A 19,517-nucleotide genomic window follows, 5' to 3' on the forward strand; every position below is an offset into this window, starting at 1 on the left:
GATTTCAGAGGTGTGGCTGGCTTCAGCAAGGTCACCGGGGTCACATTTATGGCCATTTGGCCCTTTTAGGAGAAACTATTCTGACAAAAATGTGTGGTCCAGCAGACGGCACCTCTGGGCCTAGAATATTCATTGACCTTGAGGGTGGTGTGCACAAATGACCCCTCCATTGGGAATGCACATCCTCTCAAAATTTCTGGAGTCGAGCGGTTTGGGCTTTTCAAGAACATGGTGGGGATGAGAGCCCACCACCTGTCCACGCTCTGCCCCTTCTTTGCATTGACTCCAAATCTGCTGCCCGGTGAGAGAACATCTTGTTTCACCAGGGAGGAAAACAGAGGCCCAGAAATGCAAAACACAAGTGTTTGCCCGGGACCTCCCAGCAAGCTAGTGGCGGAATGAAGACTTACTTCCCTCTGTGCCTCCTACCTCTGTCAAACCAGTGTCCTTTCCATGTGGTGGCCTTGCAGAGGCCTGGGGCAGTAACCCTGGTTTACTTCTGGATCCTGGCCCAGCTTCATCCCAAGGATAACTTGGCCTCTATTATAGTCCATGCAGGGATGGTTTTTATTTAACCAGCATTCCCTATGGGCCAGACACTGGTCTAAGCACATAACACGTCTTCGTCTATGTAATATTCATAAAAGCCCTATGGGGCAGGGACTGATATTATCTCTGTTTGACAGATGGGGACACTGAGGCACAGAGAGGTTAAGTAATGTATCCAGTGTCACACAACTAGTAAGTGGGGGAACCAGGAGTCAAAGCCAGGTGGCTGCAGGTGCAGTCCAGCGTATGTGCCCTCAGCCCCCTGCACTGCTGTGCCTGTTCAGGACTTTATCGATGACAACATGCCTCTTTATCCCTTATCTTGTTTGGGCCGCATCACGGTGCTGACACAACTGGGGCTTGGAGAAGGGGTGGCTGCAGAGAAAGCTTCAGGAACAGAATCATGTCTACCGGCCCATGGCTTTCTTATCAGTTCAAGATGTCACCATCCCATTCTTTCTATCACCTTGTCCTGGAAGCCCTGAGTCACGTGTTCACAGGATCATGGTCCTTCAGTCTGTCCAGCTTGAAGCCACTGGCTCCAGGGCTGACCCAGTAACAGTCACTTTAGCCTCATCCCTTCTCCACTTCACAGGGGTCCAGGGACTGAGCCACCTGCTCAAAGCTGCAGAGCTGAAACATGGCAGCGGAGACCAACCTTGTGAAGTGCAGGGTCCTCTTTGGGGATTACTTGTGATCACAAGTGGGAGAGCAGTTAGAAATGTATATATACACACATTCCCAACTTGGAAATGGGCCCTCTTTCAATGTCATACCAAAGCATGGCTACCAGGCTCACTCAAGAATTATCTGATTCTCTAGGAAACTGGACCTTAGCTTTGATTCATTGTTCATTATTGATTAGGGGATTTTACAACTCTGTAAAAGATGATGTTACCTTGGGGAAAAAAAATGATAAGAGATGTAAGTGATTTTTGTCTGATTATAAGGCAAATTAACTTTGCCCTGTAGAGATGCAAATTTCTGTCCAGTAGAAAAGATTAAAAGTCCCAAAGGGGATAGTTTTAGCGCTCTATTGGGCACTAACCCGTTTTACTTGTGATTTAGTGATCTAATTCCAGTATTCTTTCAGTGACTATAAAGTCTTCTTCTCCTCCTGTGTTTCTCTGAATCAAGTTTACAATCATGCTGATTCTCTTTGATGAGTTAGACACCCAGGGTGTGTGTGTGTGTCTGTCCATTGCCTCCCCCACCTAGCGAGTGGTTATGTGTGTGTGAGCAGGGCTGGAGAAGTGCGGCTCCGTCTGAGTCTGTGTTGAACACCTTTGGCAGGAGCCCCTTTTGGTTTCTGACTCTTCTCATTCGGGCAGATCTCGGGAGAAAAGAGACCTTCAGCAGACCTGGGAAAAAAGGCCAAGAACCCAAAGAAGAAGAAAAAGAAGGACCCCAATGAGCCGCAGAAGCCCGTGTCGGCCTACGCACTCTTCTTCAGAGACACTCAGGCTGCCATCAAGGGACAGAACCCCAGTGCCACTTTCGGTGATGTGTCCAAAATCGTGGCCTCCATGTGGGACAGCCTGGGAGAGGAGCAGAAGCAGGTGAGCCTCCGTCTCTTTCTGGGCCATCCCCTGAGGCTTTGTGGTCCTGGAGCCAAGGACAGACTGTGAAGGTCTGAAACCAGGCCCAGCCCCTGGGACTCTTGCAGAGGCCTTTCCTGGGCTCAGGTTGCCCATCTGTAAACTGGGAAGCTAGCTGCCTTCCAATTCTACTACTTACCATCTGCATTTACTAGCAGGTTTACCATTCTGAACCTCTGCTTCCCCACTGATAAAATGAGAGCAAGCATCTCCATCCATCTGGTCCCTTCAACCCTAGAAGTCTGGAGTCCAGGCCAGGGCTTCCTGTCCCACTGACCATGTGCCTGTGGCCTCCTCTAAAGGCCTCCAGGGAGAAGAGAGCACAGAACTAGCTGGTAGGCAAATACAGTTGTCAGCTGTGTGGCCTCAAGCTGACCACCTCAATCTCTGAGCCTTGCTTTCCATATCTATAAATCAGGGATGCTGGCTACTCATTCTCTGAGCTCAGATCCTGGCTGAGCTCTGTGCTGGGCTCCCCCTTCAGTATTTCACTGGATCCTTCCAACACCCTGTGGAGTAGCCATTGCTTTCCTGGTTTGGTAGAGACACCAAGAGGTAAAGTGACTTGCCCAGGGTCAGCAGCATGAATCAAGGTAGAGTCAGGATTTGAACTCACATCTGTAGAAGCAGGAGGCTCAACTGGGCTGTTGGCATGAGAGACACGAATCATATAAGCAGATGAGTAAATGTTAAATTACAGTTGTGATTGTGCCGTGTACCAGGAGGGTACATAGTTGATGAGAGTGAAAAGAGCAGTGACAGACATTGTCCGAGGGGTCAGATCTCCAGGTGAGGCTTAAAGACTGAGTTCTCCTTGGAAGAGGGGAAGTGTTCCAGGCAGGGAGGCCTGGTAAGGGAAGGAGCCTGAAAAAGCACAGGGGACTGAAAGGAGATCAGGATGGCCAGAGAGGAGACAGTAAAAGTCCCTCTGGCAGAGACCGAGCTGGAAAGGAGAGCAGGGGCCAGACCACGCTGGGCTTTGTGGACCTTAGAAGGAGACAGGTCCTGTTCTAAGAGGAGAGAAAAATCAGTGAAGAGTTTTATGCAGAGGAGAGACCAGAACGGTTGCCTAAGGCAGGTAAGAGTGGCTGTGGAGGGTGCACAGTCATCCAGGTGGGGGAGGGTGGGGCCTGGAGCATCTTCCAGGATGGTTTGGGGTAGGGGACCCAGAGCACATCCTGGGAGACTCCTTGCATCTGGCTTACATTCTGAGTAAATGGAGATGCCATTCACTGGATTGGAAATATGGGCAAAGTAGCAGGCTTGGGGCAGAGCAATGGATTACTGACTGACTAATTTGAAACATATCCTTTACCATATTCTAAAATTTTAGGTTATTTTGGAATATGTTATAGGGCAGAGAGTTTGGGAGATGACCCCCACATCTGGTAGGGGCGTAGGGAAGTGTGACAAGGAAAGGAATCCAGGAAAGGGCACACTGTCCCAGGAGAATCCACCATGGGGACCCAGAGTGCAATCCTGCTGGGAATTCAGGAGCCCGCATAGAATGTGCCAGGCCTCAGGGGCATCCCGTCTGAGGGGCAGTGGTGCTGGGGTGGAAGGAAGGACACCAGCACTCCTTCAAAGCTGGTCCAGAGGACATTACTTCTCCATCACCTCTGGCCTGCCACACATGCCAGGCTCCTGCCACCAGAGGGACCCTCAGGCAAAGACAGGGGTAAGGACTAGGGAATATTGGCAGGGCACTGCCAGCTTTTGCTACAGTAATGTTTGTCGTTTTCATTTGTATGTTTTGTTGGCAACCATTCCCTTCCCTACAAAGACTTCAGATTTTTTGGTGGGGGGATTTCCTTTCCCTTTTATACACAGTCTGGGGAGACAGTGGTCTCAAGTGCTCCGTCCCCAGGCACTCCTTCCACCAATGCTTTCTCTGACCTCATTCTAAAATCACATTTTGAAATGTGACTTATATTTTTATTTTACTAATAATTAATACACTAGTAACCAAGAGAGGTAGTGTTCAGAAAATTATAGGAAATAAAAAACCCTTGCCTCTTCCCCAAAAGTTTCAAGTCTAGGTGATGGATAGGAAAGTTCTTTCAAATCATCAAAGAGCTAATAATTCCAAGACTTAGGAAAAGAAGAAAACCCTCACAAGTCTTTCTTTATACACAACGTAACCTTGACACTAAATCATAATGAAGTTAACTGTATCATTTAATCTTGAATGTGTCATAAACAATACCAAAAATTTAATGGCTTAAAACAATAATCGTTTATTATTTTGAGGGTCCATGAACTGTGCTGGACTCAGCTGGATGGTTCTGCTGCTGCTCTTGGCTGGACTCACCCATTTGCATCAGTGGTCAACTACAGTAAATTAGGCATCTCTGCTTCTGGGAGTTGCATGGCTGTCAGCTGGAGCAGTGGAGCCAAACTGAGCCATGTGTGTCTCTCATCATCCAGCAAACTAGCTCGTGCTTATTCACATAGCAAGTCAGAGTTCCAAGAGCAGTTTTAGATCTGGAAAAATGGTGGAAAGGAGGCAGAACTTGCAGCTCCCATGTGGATGGACAGAGCAGCATGTGGACACTCACATTGTGAACTTTTGCTCCAAAAACTACCCCAGGAACATACCAGGAAAGGTAGAAGAATCCACAGACCCTTTGAAGGAGGTGGATCGCTGCTGCAGGCTCTCTGGGACAGCCCAGGAACTGAGTCGGCTTGCTTTCTCAGCTGGGAGGCCTGTAGCCTGGGGCAAGTTCTCAGTCCTGCTCACTGGCTGCCTGGAAATAAACTTGGTACTGTTGGGGGGTGCATGGTGGGATTGAGACCCGTGTCTGCCAACTTTCCCCCACTTCCCTGGCGACATGTGTGATCCAGCAGAGGCAGCCACAATCCGCCTGGGAACCACACCCCCTACAGCATCTGCAGCAAGCCCTGCCTAAGGAGAGTCTGAGCTCAGACACTCCCAGCCCTCCCTCTACCTGCCCTGGTAGCCAAAGACAAAGGACAGAATCTCTTGGGAGCTCTCTGGCCCTGCCCACCGCCTGACCCAAGGGCAAGCTTGTATCCTCCCTATACCACTGCAGCTGATGTGCTCTTGAAAGTGCCACCTCCTGGCTGAGAGCTGACCAACACAAAAACCAGCACACTTAACAAAAATATAACCAAGGATCTTCATGGAGTCCACTTCACTCCCCTCCTAAATCCACCAGAGCAGCTATTGATACCCATGGAGGAGAGACCTGAAGACAGATCACATCACAGGACTCTTTGCAGACACTCCCCAGTACTAGCCCAGAAGCTCGGCTGCATGACTAGATCCTGAAGAGGAATAACAATCACTGCAGTAGGGCTCCCAGAAAACCACATCCCTAGGGGAAGGGAGAGAGCACCACATCAAGGGAGCACCCCAAGGGGCAGCAGCCTGTGAGTCCCAGATCTTCCCTCTGACATAGTTTACCCAAATGAGCAGGAACCAGAAAAATAATTCTGGTAATATGATAAAACAAGGTTATTTAACACCCACAAAGATCACACTAGCTCACTAGCAATGGACCCAAACCAAGATGAAATCTCTGAATTGCCAGAAAAAGAATTCAGAAGGTTGACTGCTAAGCTAATCAAGGAGGCACCAGAGAAAAGTGAAGTCCAACTTAAAAAAATATACAGGATATGAATGGAAAAATCTCCAGTGACATAGCATAAATAAAAACAATCACAACTTCTGGAAATGAGGGACACACTTAGAGAAATGCAAAATACACCGGGAAAATCTCAGCAATAGAATTGAACAAGTAGAAGAAAGAACTTCAGAGCTCTAAGGCAAAGCTTTCAAATTAATCCAATTCAACAAAGACAAAGAATTTTAACAAATGAGCAAAGCCTCCAAGAAGTTTGAGATTATGTTAAATGACCAAATCTAAGAATAACTGATGTTCCCAAGGAAGAAGAGAAATCTGAAAGTTTGGAAAACATATTTGAGGGAATAATCGAGGAAAACTTCCCTGGCCTTGCTAGAGATCTCGATACCCAAATACATGAAGCTCAATGAACACCTGGCAAATTTTTCACAAAAATACCATCACTTCAGCACATAGTCAGGTTATCTAAAGTCAAAATGAAAGAAAGAATCTTAAGATCTATGAGACAAAAGCATCTGGTAACCTATAAAGGAAAATCTATCAGATTAACAGCAGATTTTTCAGCAGAAACCTTATAAGCTAGAAGGGATTGGGGTCCTATTTTTAGCCTCCTTAAACAATTATCAGCCAAGAATTTTGTATCCAGCGAAACTAAGCTTCATAAATGAAGGAAAAATATTATTTTTTCAAACCCATGCTGAGAGAATTTGCCACTGCCAAGCCAGCACTACAAGAACTAGTAAAAGGAGCTCAATCTTGAGACAAATTCTTGAAATACACCAAAATGGGATCTCCTTGAATAATAAAGCTCATAGGACCTCTAAAGTAATAACACAATTTTTTAAAAACCACAAGGTATTTGGGCAACAAATAGCACAATGAATAGAATAGTACCTCACATCTCAATACTAACATGACTGTAAATGGCCTAAATGCTCCACTTAAAAATACAGAATGGCAGAATGAGTAAGAATTCATCAACTGAGTATCTGCTGTCTTCAAGAGACTCACCTGATGCTTAAGGACTCACATAAACTTAAGGTAAAGGGGTGGGAAAAGAGTCCATGTAAATAGATAATAGATAGCAAAAATGAGGAGGAGTAGCTACTCTTATATCAGACCAAACAAACTTTAAAGCAATAGCAGTTTAAAAAGACAAAGAGGGACATTATATAATGATAAAAGGACTAGTCCAACAGGAAAATATCACAATCCTAAACATATATGTGCCTAACATTGGAGCTCCCAAATTTATAAAACAATTACTACTAGACCTACAAAATGAGATAGACAGTAATGTAACATAGTGGAAGACTTCAATCCACTGACAGCACTAGACGAGTCTTCAAGACAAAGTCAGCAAAGAAACAACAAACTTAAACTATACCCTACAGCAAATGGATTAACAGATATTTACATAACATTCTACCCAACAACTGCAGAATATACCTTCTATTCATTAGTACATGGAACATTTTCCTAGACCATATGATAGGTCACAAAACAAGTCTCAACAAATTTAAGAAAATAGAAATTATATCAAGTACTTCCTCAAACCCCAGTGGAATAAAACTGGAAATCAACTCCAAAAGAAACCCTCAAAACAATACAAATACATGGAAATTAAATAACCTGCTCCTGAATGGTTGTTGGGTCAACAATGAAATCAAGATGGATATTATAAAAATTCTTTGAACTGGAGAATAAAATACCTAGGAATACAACTAACAAGGAATGTAAAGGACCTCTTCAAGGAGAACTACAAACCACTGCTCAACAAAATAAGAGAGGACACAGACAGATGCAGAAACATTCCATGTTCATGGTTAGGAAGAATCAATATCGTGAAAATGGCCATACTGCCCAAAGTAATTTACAGATTCAATGCTATCCCATCAAGCTACCAATGACCTTCTTCACAGAACTGGAAAAAACCACCTTAAACTTCATATGGAACCAAAAGAGAGCCCACATAGCCAAGTCAATTCTAAGCAAAAAGAACAAAGCGGGAGGCTTCACACTACCAGACATCAAACTATACTGCAAGGCTACAGTAATCAAAACAGCATGGTACTGGTACCAAAACAGAGATATACACCAATGGAACAGAACAGAGGCCTTGGAGGCAACACAACATATCTACAACCATATGATCTTTGACAAACCTGACAAAAACAAGCAATGGAGAAAGGATTCCCTGTTTAATAAATGGTGTTGGGAAAACTGGCTAGCTATATGCAGAAAGCAGAAACTGGACCCCTTCCCTACACCTACACTAAAATTAATGCCAGATGGATTAAAGACTTAAACATAAGACCTACCACCACAAAAACCATAGAAGAAAATCTAGGCAAAACCATTCAGGACATAGGCGTAGGCAAGGACTTCATGACCAAAACACCAAAAGCATTGGCAACAAAAACCAAAATAGACAAATGGGACCTAATCAAACTCCACAGCTTCTGCACGGTAAAAGAAACAGTCATTAGAGTGAATTGGCAACCAACAGAATGGGAAAAAATTTTTGCAGTTTACCCATCTGACAAAGGGCTGATATCCAGAATTTACAAAGAACTAAAACAGATTTACAAGAAAAAAACAAGCCCATTCAAAAGTGGGTGAAGGATATGAACAGATACTTTACAAAAGAAGACATACATGAGGCCAACAAACATATGAAAAAATGCTCATCATCACTGGTCATCAGAGAAATGCAAATCAAAACTACATTGAGATACCATCTCATGCCAGTTAGAATGGTGATCATTAAAAAATCTGGAGACAACAGATGCTGGAGAGGATGTGGAGAAATAGGAACACTTATACACTGTTGGTGGGAGTGTAAATTAGTTCAACCATTGTGGAAGACAGTGTGGCGATTCCTCAAGGACCTAGAAATAGAAATTCCATTTGACCCAGCAATCCCATTACTGGGTATATAGCCAAAGGATTATAAATCATTCTACTATAAGGACACATGCACACGAATGTTCATTGCAGCACAGTTTACAATAGCAAAGACCTGGAACCAACCCAAATGCCCATTGATGATAGACTGGACAGGGAAAATGTGGCCCATATACACCATGGAATATTATGCAGCCATCAAAAACAATGAGTTCACGTCCTTTGTAGGGACATGGATGAACCTGGAAACCATCATTCTCAGCAAACTGACACAAGAACATGAAATCAAACACCGCATGTTCTCACTCATAGGCGGGTGTTGAACAATGAGAACACATGGACACAGGGAGGGGAGCACTACACACTGGGGTCTGTTGGGGGGAAATAGGGGAGGGACAGCGGTGGGTGGGGAGTTGGGGAGAGATAGCATGGGGAGAAATGCCAGATATACATGAAGGGGAGGAAGGCAGCAAATCACATTGCCAAGTATGCACCTATGCAACAATCTTGCATGTTCTTCACATGTACCCCAAAACCTAAAATGCAATAAAAAAATAGGAAAAAATAAATAAATACAAATAAAATAGGAAAAAAAATTCTTTGAACTGAACGATAATAGAAACATTACCTATCAAAACTTCTGGGATATAGCATAAGTGGTGCCAAGAGGAAAGTTTATAGCATTAAATGCCTACATCAAAAAGTCTGCAAGAGCACAAATAGACAATCTAAGTTACACCTCAAGGGAACTAGAGAAAAAGAACACACCAAACTCAAACCCAGCAGAAGAAAAAAAATGACCAAGATCAGAGTAGAACCAACTGAAACTGAAACAAACAAAAATACAAAAGAAATAAAACAGAAAGTTGGTTCTTTGAAAAGATAAAATTGATAGGCCATTAGTGAGATTAACCAAGCATGAGAGAAGATCCAATTAAGCTCAATTAGAAACAAAACATGAGATATTACAACTGATACTACAGAAATACAAAAGATCATTCAAGGCTACTATGAACACCTTTCTGTACATAAACTAGAAAACCTAGAGGAGATGGATAAATTCCTGGAAATATACAACCATCCTAGATTAAACCAGGAAGAAATGGAAGCTCTGAACAGACCAATAACAAGCAGCGAGATTGAAATGGTAATTAAAAAGTTACCAACAAAAAAAAGTCCAGGACTAGATGGATACTCAGCTGAATTCTATCAGACTTTTAAAGGGCACTATTCCACAAAATGATTTAGGAAGGATTCCCTCTTTATTCTATGAAGCCAGTATCACCCTAATACCCAAATCAGGAAAGGACATAACAAAAAGAAAGCTACAGGCCAATATTCCTTCTATGCCCAAAATCAGCATAGAAGGGACATACCTTAAGGTAATAAAAGCCATCTATGATAAACCCAGAGCCAACATGCTACTGAATGGGGAAAAATTGAAAGCATTCCCCCTGAGAACTGGAACAAGACAAGGATGCCCACTCTCACCACTTCTATTCAACAGAGTATTGGTAGTCCTACCCAGAGCAATCAGACAAGAGAAAGAAAGAACATTCGAATCGGTAAAGAGGAAGTCAAACTGGTGCTGTTTGCTGATGACGTGATCATATAGCTAGATGAACATGGATGCAAAAATTCTTGCACAATACTAGCTAACCAAATTCAATGGCATATCAAAGATAATCTACCATGATCAAGTGGGTTTCATACCAGGCATGCAGGAATGGTTTAACATACACAAGTCAATAAATGTGATACACCACATAAACAGAATTAAAAACTACATGATCTCAATAGACACAGAAAAGGCATTTGATAAAATTCAGCATCCCTTTATGATTAAAACCCTCAGCAAAATCGGCATAAAAGTGACATACCTTAAGGTAATAAAAGCCATCTATGATAAATCCAGAGCCAACGTTATACTGAATGGGGAAAAGTTGAAAGCATTCCCCCTGAGAACTAGAACAAGACAAGGATGCCCACTGTCACTGCTTTTATCCAGTGTAGTATTGGAAGTCCTAGCCCCAGAGCAATCAGACAAGAGAAGGAAAGAAAGGGCATCCCAATCAGTAAAGAGGAAGTCAAACTGTCTCTTTGCTGATGACGTGATCGTATTCCTAGAAAACCCTAAAGACTCATCCAAAAAGCTCCTAGAACTGGTAAATGAATTCAGCAAAGTTTCAGGATACAAAATTAATGTGCACAAATCAATAGCTCTGATGCATACCAACAGTGACCAAGCTGAGAATCACATCAAGAACTCAATCCCTTTTAGTTGCAAAAAAATAAAATAAAATATTTAGAAATATACCTAATCAAGGAGGTGGAAGACATCTACAAGGAAAACTACAAAACATGCTGAAAGAAATCATAGATGAAATCAATGGAAACACATCCCATGCTCATGGATGGGTAGAATCAATAGTGTAAAAATGAACACACTGCCAAAAGCAATCTATAAATTCAATGCAATGCCCATCAAAATACCACCATTATTCTTCACAGAACTAGAAAAAAAAATCCTATGGTGGCTCATGCCTGTAATCCCAGCACTTTGGGAGGCCGAGGTGGGTGGATCACGAGGTCAAGAGATCGAGACTATCCTGATCAACATGGTGAAACCCCGTCTCTACTAAAAATACAAAAAAATTAGCTGGGCATGGTGGTGCGTGCCTGTAATCCCAGCTACTCAGGAGGCTGAGGCAGGAGAATTGCCTGAAACCAGGAGGCGGAGGTTGCGGTGAGCCGAGATCGTGCCATTGCACTCCAGCCTGGGTAACAAGAGCGAAACTCCATCTCAAAAAAAAAGAAAAAGAAAAAGAAAAAAAAATCCTAAAGTTCATATAGAACAAAAAAGAGCCCTCATAGCCAAAGCAAGACTAAGCAAAAAGAACAAATCTGGAGGCATCACATTACCCGACTTCAAAGTATAAGGCCATAGTCACCAAAACAGCATGGTACTGATATAAAAGTAGGTATATAAACCAATGGAAAAGAATACAGAACCCGGAAATAAAGCCGAATACTTACAACAAAGTGATCTTCGACAAAGTAAACAAAAATATAAAATGGGGAAAGGACATCTTTTTCAAAAAATGGTGCTGGGATAATTGGCAAGCCACATGTAGAAGAGTGAAACTGGATCCTCATCTCTCACCTTACACAAAAGTCACCTCAAAACAGATCAAAGACCTAAATCTAAGACCTGAAACCCTAAAAATTTTACAAGGTAACACTGAAAAAGCCCTTCTAGACATTGGCTTAGGCAAAGACTTCATGACCAAAGAACCCAAAAGCAAATGCAACAAAAACAAAGATAAATAGATGGGACTTAAACTAAAAAGCTTCTGCACAGCAAAAGAAATAACCAGGAGAGTTAACAGCCCACAGAGTGGGACAAAATCTTCACAATCCATATTTCCAACAAAAGACTAATATCCAGGATCTAGAAAGAAACTCAAATCAACAAGGAAAAATAAAAAGCAATCCCATCAAAATATGGGTTAAGGAAAGGAATAGACAATTCTCAACAGAAAATATACAAATGGCCAACAAATGTATTAAAAAATAATCCACATCATTATGATCAGGGAAATGCAAGTCAAAACCACCTTACTCCTGCAAGAATGTCCATAAACAAAAAAATCAAAAAATAATAGATGTCGGCATGGATGTGATGAAAAGGGAACACTTTTACACTGTTTGTGGGAATGTAAACTACTACATCCCCTGTGAAAAACAGGGTGGAGATTCCTCAAAGAACTACAAGTAGACCTATTTGATCCAGCAATCCCACTCCTGGGTATCCACCCAGAGGAAAAGGAATTTTACAAAAAAGATACTTGCACACACTTTTGTAGCAGCCCAATTAACAATTGCAAAAATATGGAACCAGCCCACATGCCCATCAGTCAATGAGTGGATTAAAAAAATGTGGTTTATACATGTACACATGCCATGGAATACTACTCAGCCATAAAAAGGAATGAAATAATGGCATTCACAGCAACCTGGATGGAATTGGAGACTAGTATTCGAAGTGAAGTAACTCAGGAATGGAAAACCAAGCATTGTATGTTCTCACTCACAAATGGGAGCTAAGCTATGAGGACACAAAGGCATAAGAATAATACAATGGACTTTGGGGACTCAGGGAAAAGGATGGGAGGGGGCAGGGGATAAATGACTATACCTTAGGTACAGTGTACACTGCTCAGGTGATGGTGTACCAAAATCTCAGATCACCATCCAAGAACTTATTCATGTACAAAACAAAAAGTTTTTAAATAAGAGTTCCAAGAGTAGAAAGAGGGCTCACCAACATGTGAGCATTTTTCAGTCTCTGCTTGCTTCGTTTATGCTTGTCTTATTGGCCAATACAAGTTACACAAGGCTAAGCTCCGAGTTGTTTCTAACAAAAGGCATGGAAACGAGGTGCGAACAAACTGGGACCAATCCTCCAATAACATATGAAACCCAGGTCTAACATTTTTAATAAAAAGTATTAGCAAAGCGAATCCAGACTAACATACTGTGAACAAGTAGGTTCGTCCTAGGTTGTGAAGGTGGTTCAGCATTAAGCAATCTGCACTGTGCTGGATCAGAATGGGCTTCAAAGGGCTTTGTCTTTCTGTGGCATGCTGTGCTGATGTAACTTGGAGGCTCAGAGAGGTGAAGCATGTTGGCCAAAGCCACACAGCGACTTGGCCAAGGAACTGGGATAGGGCCTGGTCTCCACAATTTCTCTGCAGTGCTCCCAGGAAGGGGCCAGTGGCTGGCTGACCCAGCTCCTGACCCCACCACCCTTGTCCATTCATAATCCTCGAGTCCATGCCTTCCCACCCCAGGACCCTGCACTGCATCTCCTCCATAACCTTCTCCCAGTGTTGCTCATGTGTTGACTCTTCCAGGCCTACAAGAGGAAGACGGAAGCAGCAAAGAAGGAATATCTGAAGGCTCTGGCAGCCTACCGGGCTAGCCTCGTCTCCAAGGTAACACCCGGAATCTCCAGGCACAGCCCTGATCAGAGTGGGGCCACCTGAGGAACGGAGTGAGAACTGGGACCCATGGGAATGGCCAGCACCCTAGGTCTTAGAAAGGATGGGTCAGACCTGCATGGTCATGGCTGCAGGGCACCTACATATGCCAGGTTCATTCTGGGCACTTTACATGCGTTTCATTGGATTCTTCCAACAAGAACCCAGCACCCAGAGGGGTTAAGCAACTTGCCTGAGAATATTGTTTATTAAAGCGACCGCACTAGGATTCAAACCCGGTTTTGCCAGTTTTATGTGGTCTTCACTTCTGCCTGATGATGGGGCATGGGACACGCTACCCAAAATATGGCACCTCCTCACCACACTGTCGGCCTCCTCTGTCAACACCAGCAACGTAGGAAGCTAGGTGTGGCTGTGGATGCGTGGCCCAAGTGGAGGTGGGTGTTATTCCTGTTACAGAGGAGATAGCATCTGAATTTCTCCATAAAAGTTCAAGTAAGGCCGGGCGCGGTGGCTCACGCCTGTAATCCCAGCACTCCGGGAGGCCGAGGCGGGTGGATCATGAAGTCAGGAGATCGACACCATCCTGGTCAACATTGTGAAGCTCCATCTCTACTAAATACAAAAAATTAGCCGGGCATGGTGGCATGCGCCTGTAGTCCCAGCCACTTGGGTGGTTGAGGCAGGGGTATCTCTTGAACCTGGGAGGCAGAGAGTGCAGTGAGCAGAGATCACGCCGCTGCACTCCAGCCTGATGACAAAGCAAGACTCCATCTCAAAAAAAAAAAAAAAAAAAAAAACGTCAAGGGAACATCTGCAAAGGCACAGAGGTTGGGAGGAGCATGAATAGAGCTGGTTTGGCAGGATGATGCTGGTCTCACTGGCCAGGCTGAGGAGCATGGATGCCCTCATGGGCAGGGAGCCCCCCCAAAGATAAAAGATGGGGGTGGCTGAATGGTCGGAGCCAAGGAGAGTAAGGAGCCTGCATTATCTCTGGTTAGTCCAAGCTCTCTCCCAAGGGGCCAGAGAGCCAGCCAGGGGCCGTGTCGGGGCGTTGCAGAGCTGTCTGGCCTCATAGCCCAAGCTCTGGCTCATCCCTCTTCTCATCTCCAGTGACTGATACCTGTCTCCTTCCAGAGCTCCCCGGACCAAAGTGAGACCAAAAGCAGTCAGCCAAACCCACCAGCCAAAATGCTGCCACCCAAGCAGCCCATGTATGCCATGCCAGGCCTGGCCTCCTTCCTGACGCCATCGGACCTGCAGGCCTTCCGCAGCGGGGCCTCCCCGGCCAGCCTCGCCCGGACGCTGGGCTCCAAGTCTCTGCTGCCAGGCCTCAGTGCGTCCCCACCGCCACCACCCTCCTTCCCGCTCAGCCCCCCACTGCACCAGCAGCTGTCACTGCCCCCTCACGCCCAGGGCACCCTCCTCAGTCCACCTGTTAGCATGTCCCCAGCCCCCCAGCCCCCTGTCCTGCCCACCCCCATGGCACTCCAGGTGCAGCTGGCGATGAGCCCCTCACCTCCCGGGCCACAGGTAAGCAGGGACAAGCAGGAACAGCTCTTTTGTGACCGTGTGGGGAGGGGAAGCGGCTTTGCCATTTCACACCTGGGCCCTGCCACTCACCAGGGAGGTAACCTCAGCCTTGGCACCTGATCTCTCTGAGCCTCAGTTACCACATCTAGGAAGTGGGGCAGGCACACCTTACCCAAGACGCGCTGGCTGCAGAGAACAGTTCACAAGTTGCCAGACTGACGCTTAGGGTATTCCAGGCCCCTCTTCCCACATTCTCAGCCCTAACCCTGCCCCTCCCCAAAGCCCTTGAGACCCTACCCCAGCTAACTGTTTCACAGAGATTGCTGCGAGCTTCACACGGCCCTCAGAGGTCACTGGGCTCAGTAACTCCATTTTACAGAGGCCCAGAAAGGGAAAAGCCTGAAAGCAAAGTCCTTCAGCCCCTGATTCAGCCAAGACGAGGGTGAATATTTCAAAAGGTGCTCTACTGGGAGCAAGGCAGCAGCCCTGGAAGCAGACAGGCGATTCTGGGTCACACGGAGGCAGTGTCTCTTCCTGGGACCCATGGGCCCTTACCCCGGTCAGCCTAGGACAGTCTGTCCTCTCCTCTCTCGTTGGCTCATGGCCTCCTCCTTCCCCTCTGTAGGACTTCCCACACCTCTCTGAGTTCCCCAGCAGCTCGGGCTCCTGCTCCCCTGGCCCATCCAACCCCACCAGCAGCGGGGACTGGGACAGCAGCTACCCCAGCGGGGAGTGCGGCATCAGCACCTGCAGGTCAGTCCTCACCGGTGCCTGCCTTTGTCCTGCCGGCCAGGGGGAGTGGGAACAGGATGGCCAGGGATGGGAGCATGGCTGAGGGTGGCATGGACAGGGCAGAACCCCGCGGTCACTGTCAGCCCTGCCGAGGGGATGCCTCGAGTCCTCGGGAAATGACACCGCAGAGCCAGGCCTGGAAGGACTCTGCTGGTCTGATGCCGAGGCGGGCTGGGGAAACTGACTCATCTTCAGTCTTGCTCCTGCTTCCTCCCTCCTGTTTTTTCCACAGACGCTGCCGCATGACATTCACCGATGAGTCCTGCATGTTAGGCGGTTCTCTAGAAGCAGAGCCTGTGGCAGCAGGGATTGGGTGCCCTTGGGGAGGTGTCAGGGAGAGCTTGCAGGAAAGGGGGATGAGGGAGGCAAGACTGGGAAGGAGCCGAGTGGAGATGTGGCCTCAGCTGGAAACTTGCTTCCACCTGATCCCCCGAGAGCGCCCAAGCATGAAAGGTGCTAGAGCAGGTCCCACCCGGAGGTCAGGGAACTGGCTTTTTCAGCACCTGCACCAGTCAGCCTGGGGGAGTGGGGCCCACTGGGCAGGGAAGCTCCCAAGAGCAGAACAGCTGAGAACGCAGGACAGCGGGCCTGGGTGAGACACGGTGGGAAAAGGGACCCACACTCTATTCCAAGGAATTACACAGACACTTTAGAGATGCCTTCCCCCTGCACCCCAGCGTCCTCCCGACTCAGGCCTCTGTTCCCAGCCTGCATTCCACCTGTCAAATCCATGCTAACCGCCTTCCTCTAGAAAGCCTTCCTGGATCCAGGCCACACCAGCTCTGGGGAAGAGTGACCTTTCACTTCAGCCAGCAGGAAAGGGAAGATAGAGTGAGGAGGGAAACTTGCTCCATAACCCGCCGGCCTGGTTCCCAATCCCTTGGCAAAAACGAGTCCTACAGCCACACCTGGGGGACGTAGTGCCAAGCAGCTGTCCCTGCAATAGCTCCACACTCTGGAAGGCACAGCACACTTGTCGGGTGGCCACCTCTGCTGCCGAGACCTGCTGCCCCCAGCCCTAGCCTCAGCCTCCCAGCCCAGGGCTCATTCCTCTGCCAACCCGCCAGCGCCCTTGGGCACTGAGCAAGTGACCACCATGCACGCCCCATTTCTGACATGCCTGGGGTGAGATTCTATGTGGGTAGGCAGACTCCATTCAGCAAGAATCCCTTCCCTGCACCCCAAGCAGGTGCAGACCCTCCTACCCCAGCCCATTCCCATCTCCAAAGTTTCCTTTCTCAAAACTCAGAGTACTTGGGGTATGTAGGGAGGTCTTTAGTGTCACAGAATGTCCAAGCTTCCTGAGGCTGGCCCGTCGCATCCAGCATGGAGGTCGGACCGCAGCACGGCCCTACTTTAAAAGCATAGAAAGCACCTGTCCTCCCTTAATTCAGTATGAGATTTACAAATTCCTGTGATTAAAAACCGATGTGAGCGCAATGGTGACATCACTGTGCACCTCAAAGAAGGACAGACACTCGGCTGCACTTTCCCATACAGCTGAGGACTGGGTGGTTCCCTGCTGGGATTCCAGGAGGGGCTTGGTTCTGCCTGGTGCAGAATCGGTGGGGGGAGGGGGAGGCCGGGGCGGGGCGGGGGGCGGCAGGTGCAAGTCCCTCATTCAGCCGCAGAAAGGCAGCTGAATCTCGGGGATAGGGGGTGGGGGTAGGGGCAGTGCAGGGGTCCTGGTGCTCTCCTGGCCTGGGGAGGTGCCTAACAGCTTTGACAGCCCCTCCTCTCTCTCACAGCCTGCTTCCCAGAGACAAATCGCTCTACCTCACCTAATCCCGCCTCCCCCCATCCCCGAGGCTCGCTGGAAGGCACTGCTCGGAGCCTGAAGGGCTGACAGCAGAAAAGAGGCCCTGGCCAGAGGCAGGGCAGCCCATCGGAGAGATCCCATTGCCCGGGGGCTGAGTCTCTTCCTCGACCTCCCACCAGACTCTGCAGAGACAGCCCCACTGCCCGCCGCCAGCCCAAAGAACCTGCAGGAACCTTCTGCCCGCTGACCTGCTTGCTCCAGGGTAACCGTGGACCCTGTCCTCGCCCTGCGCACGGTACCCTATGTCTGGATGCCTGGCCCCAGCCCCAGCTCACGGGGACTGCCCCTGGCGGAGTCACTTACCAACAGACACCCACCCCCGATGCTTGGGCTGGGGGCCGGCCCCCATCATAGACGTGCACCTCGGCTTTCCAGTGTGAACAAGATTACGAAACCTATGAACTGTTGGTTCCGTGTAAGTAGTTGACTACGTGTTTTAGAACCGTGCTGAAGACATCTGTAAGATTATTTTGTGGGGGAAAAAAAGTAGTCTCCTTTAAGGTAAAAAGCATTTTATATGGCCCTTAGCACATTTTTAAGTTTCATCTTAAGGGAGATGTGCACAAAAGCGGCCGCCAACCCGTGTCGCCATCCTCACAGCAAGGACCGGACGATCGCGAGCCCCCACCCTCCGCACCGCTCTCCTTTCAACCATGTATTCATGTATTTTAAATTGCCAGCGACGACTTTTGTCTATTTATGAAGAAACCCTGAGAACAGAGTCGCAGCTTCTCCTACCGTGTGCGTGGTTTTGGGGTTTGCTTTGGGTTCTTGATGTTGTTTGCAGCTGTTTTCTGGCCCTGGCGAGTGTCTGTCTTGGTGCCCAGTGCTTCTCTCAAATCTCTTTATAATAAAACTTCTGAAAAGCTGAAAACAAGTCTGTGTCTCCTTGCCCTTGGTGAGCCAGGGTCGTGCCCCCACAAAGTGGCATTTGATGGTGGCTTGCCCAGGCTGGAGGCCCTCGGGGCAGACAGACTAGGGTTGAAGCCTTGTCTGAGCTTTACCAGCCCATGGGGGTTTGTGTGTGGGTGATGGGCCCACTCTGACCTCAGTCTTGTCCTCTAAAGGAGTGACCGTGCTGCAGACCCGTATGGCTCTTATGTTGATGGAAAGGGGTGTGGGCAGGAGCACCGCCACATGGGAACCTGCATCAGCCGGTGACAGTGGCGAGCCCTCCCCACCATCCTCTGGACTATGAGGCCTCTCAGGCTGGTGGAGGTGAGCAGTGGGAACCCAGGGAGGAGGCCAAGGGGCTTCTTTTTCAAACCTGAGCGTAGGAAGCATCCTAGACAGGGGATTCTTTAAACCAGGTTTCCCTGCAGATGTTAGATGGTGGTACTATTTTAACTACATCTAGACAGATACCAATTCCCTGGTGGGAAGCTACAACTTGGCACCCTGTGATGCAGCTATTTTGAGGTGGGGGCAGGTGCCCCAGCTCCCAGCCAGGCCTGGGACCTGGACACAGAAGCCCCCACGTTCAGGACCTCTCTTCCGGCCTCTCATTCTCCAATCATGGTAAACCCCCTCCTTCCAGAGGACAGCCCAGGAGTGCGGTGCCATCCCCCTGCCCCACCCCCAAGGACATTTTGTAATCCACTTTGGAAAAACAAAAAAGAAAACCCCAAACCAGCCAACCCCCCGCCGTCCACAGTAGCAGCAGCTCGATGTACGGCGTAAATACTTCACGTGGTTACAATTTTTTCAT

The 19,517-nt window shown here is 47.4% G+C and overlaps 1 protein-coding gene across 4 annotated transcripts in view; it reads left to right on the top strand.

The window, feature by feature from the left end:
• The window catches only part of TOX2 (TOX high mobility group box family member 2), a 163,460-nt gene extending 144,777 nt beyond the window's left edge, over nt 1-18,683 (top strand). For all 4 annotated transcript variants that reach the window (XM_021669119.2, XM_012467221.2, XM_064382460.1 and 1 more), the window contains exons 5-9: nt 1,881-2,108; nt 13,579-13,659; nt 14,803-15,198; nt 15,824-15,951; nt 17,739-18,683. In XM_021669119.2, coding sequence (XP_021524794.2) covers nt 1,881-2,108; nt 13,579-13,659; nt 14,803-15,198; nt 15,824-15,951; nt 17,739-17,775 — 870 coding nt within the window. In that variant the 3' untranslated portion in view covers nt 17,776-18,683. The remainder of the gene's footprint in view (nt 1-1,880; nt 2,109-13,578; nt 13,660-14,802; nt 15,199-15,823; nt 15,952-17,738) is intronic.
• Nucleotides 18,684-19,517: the final 834 nt, after the last annotated feature.

Source organism: Aotus nancymaae, unplaced genomic scaffold, assembly GCF_030222135.1.
Source record: "Aotus nancymaae isolate 86718 unplaced genomic scaffold, 86718_ANA_hifiasm-v0.15.2.pri h1tg000029l, whole genome shotgun sequence".
NCBI lineage: Eukaryota > Metazoa > Chordata > Mammalia > Primates > Aotidae > Aotus > Aotus nancymaae.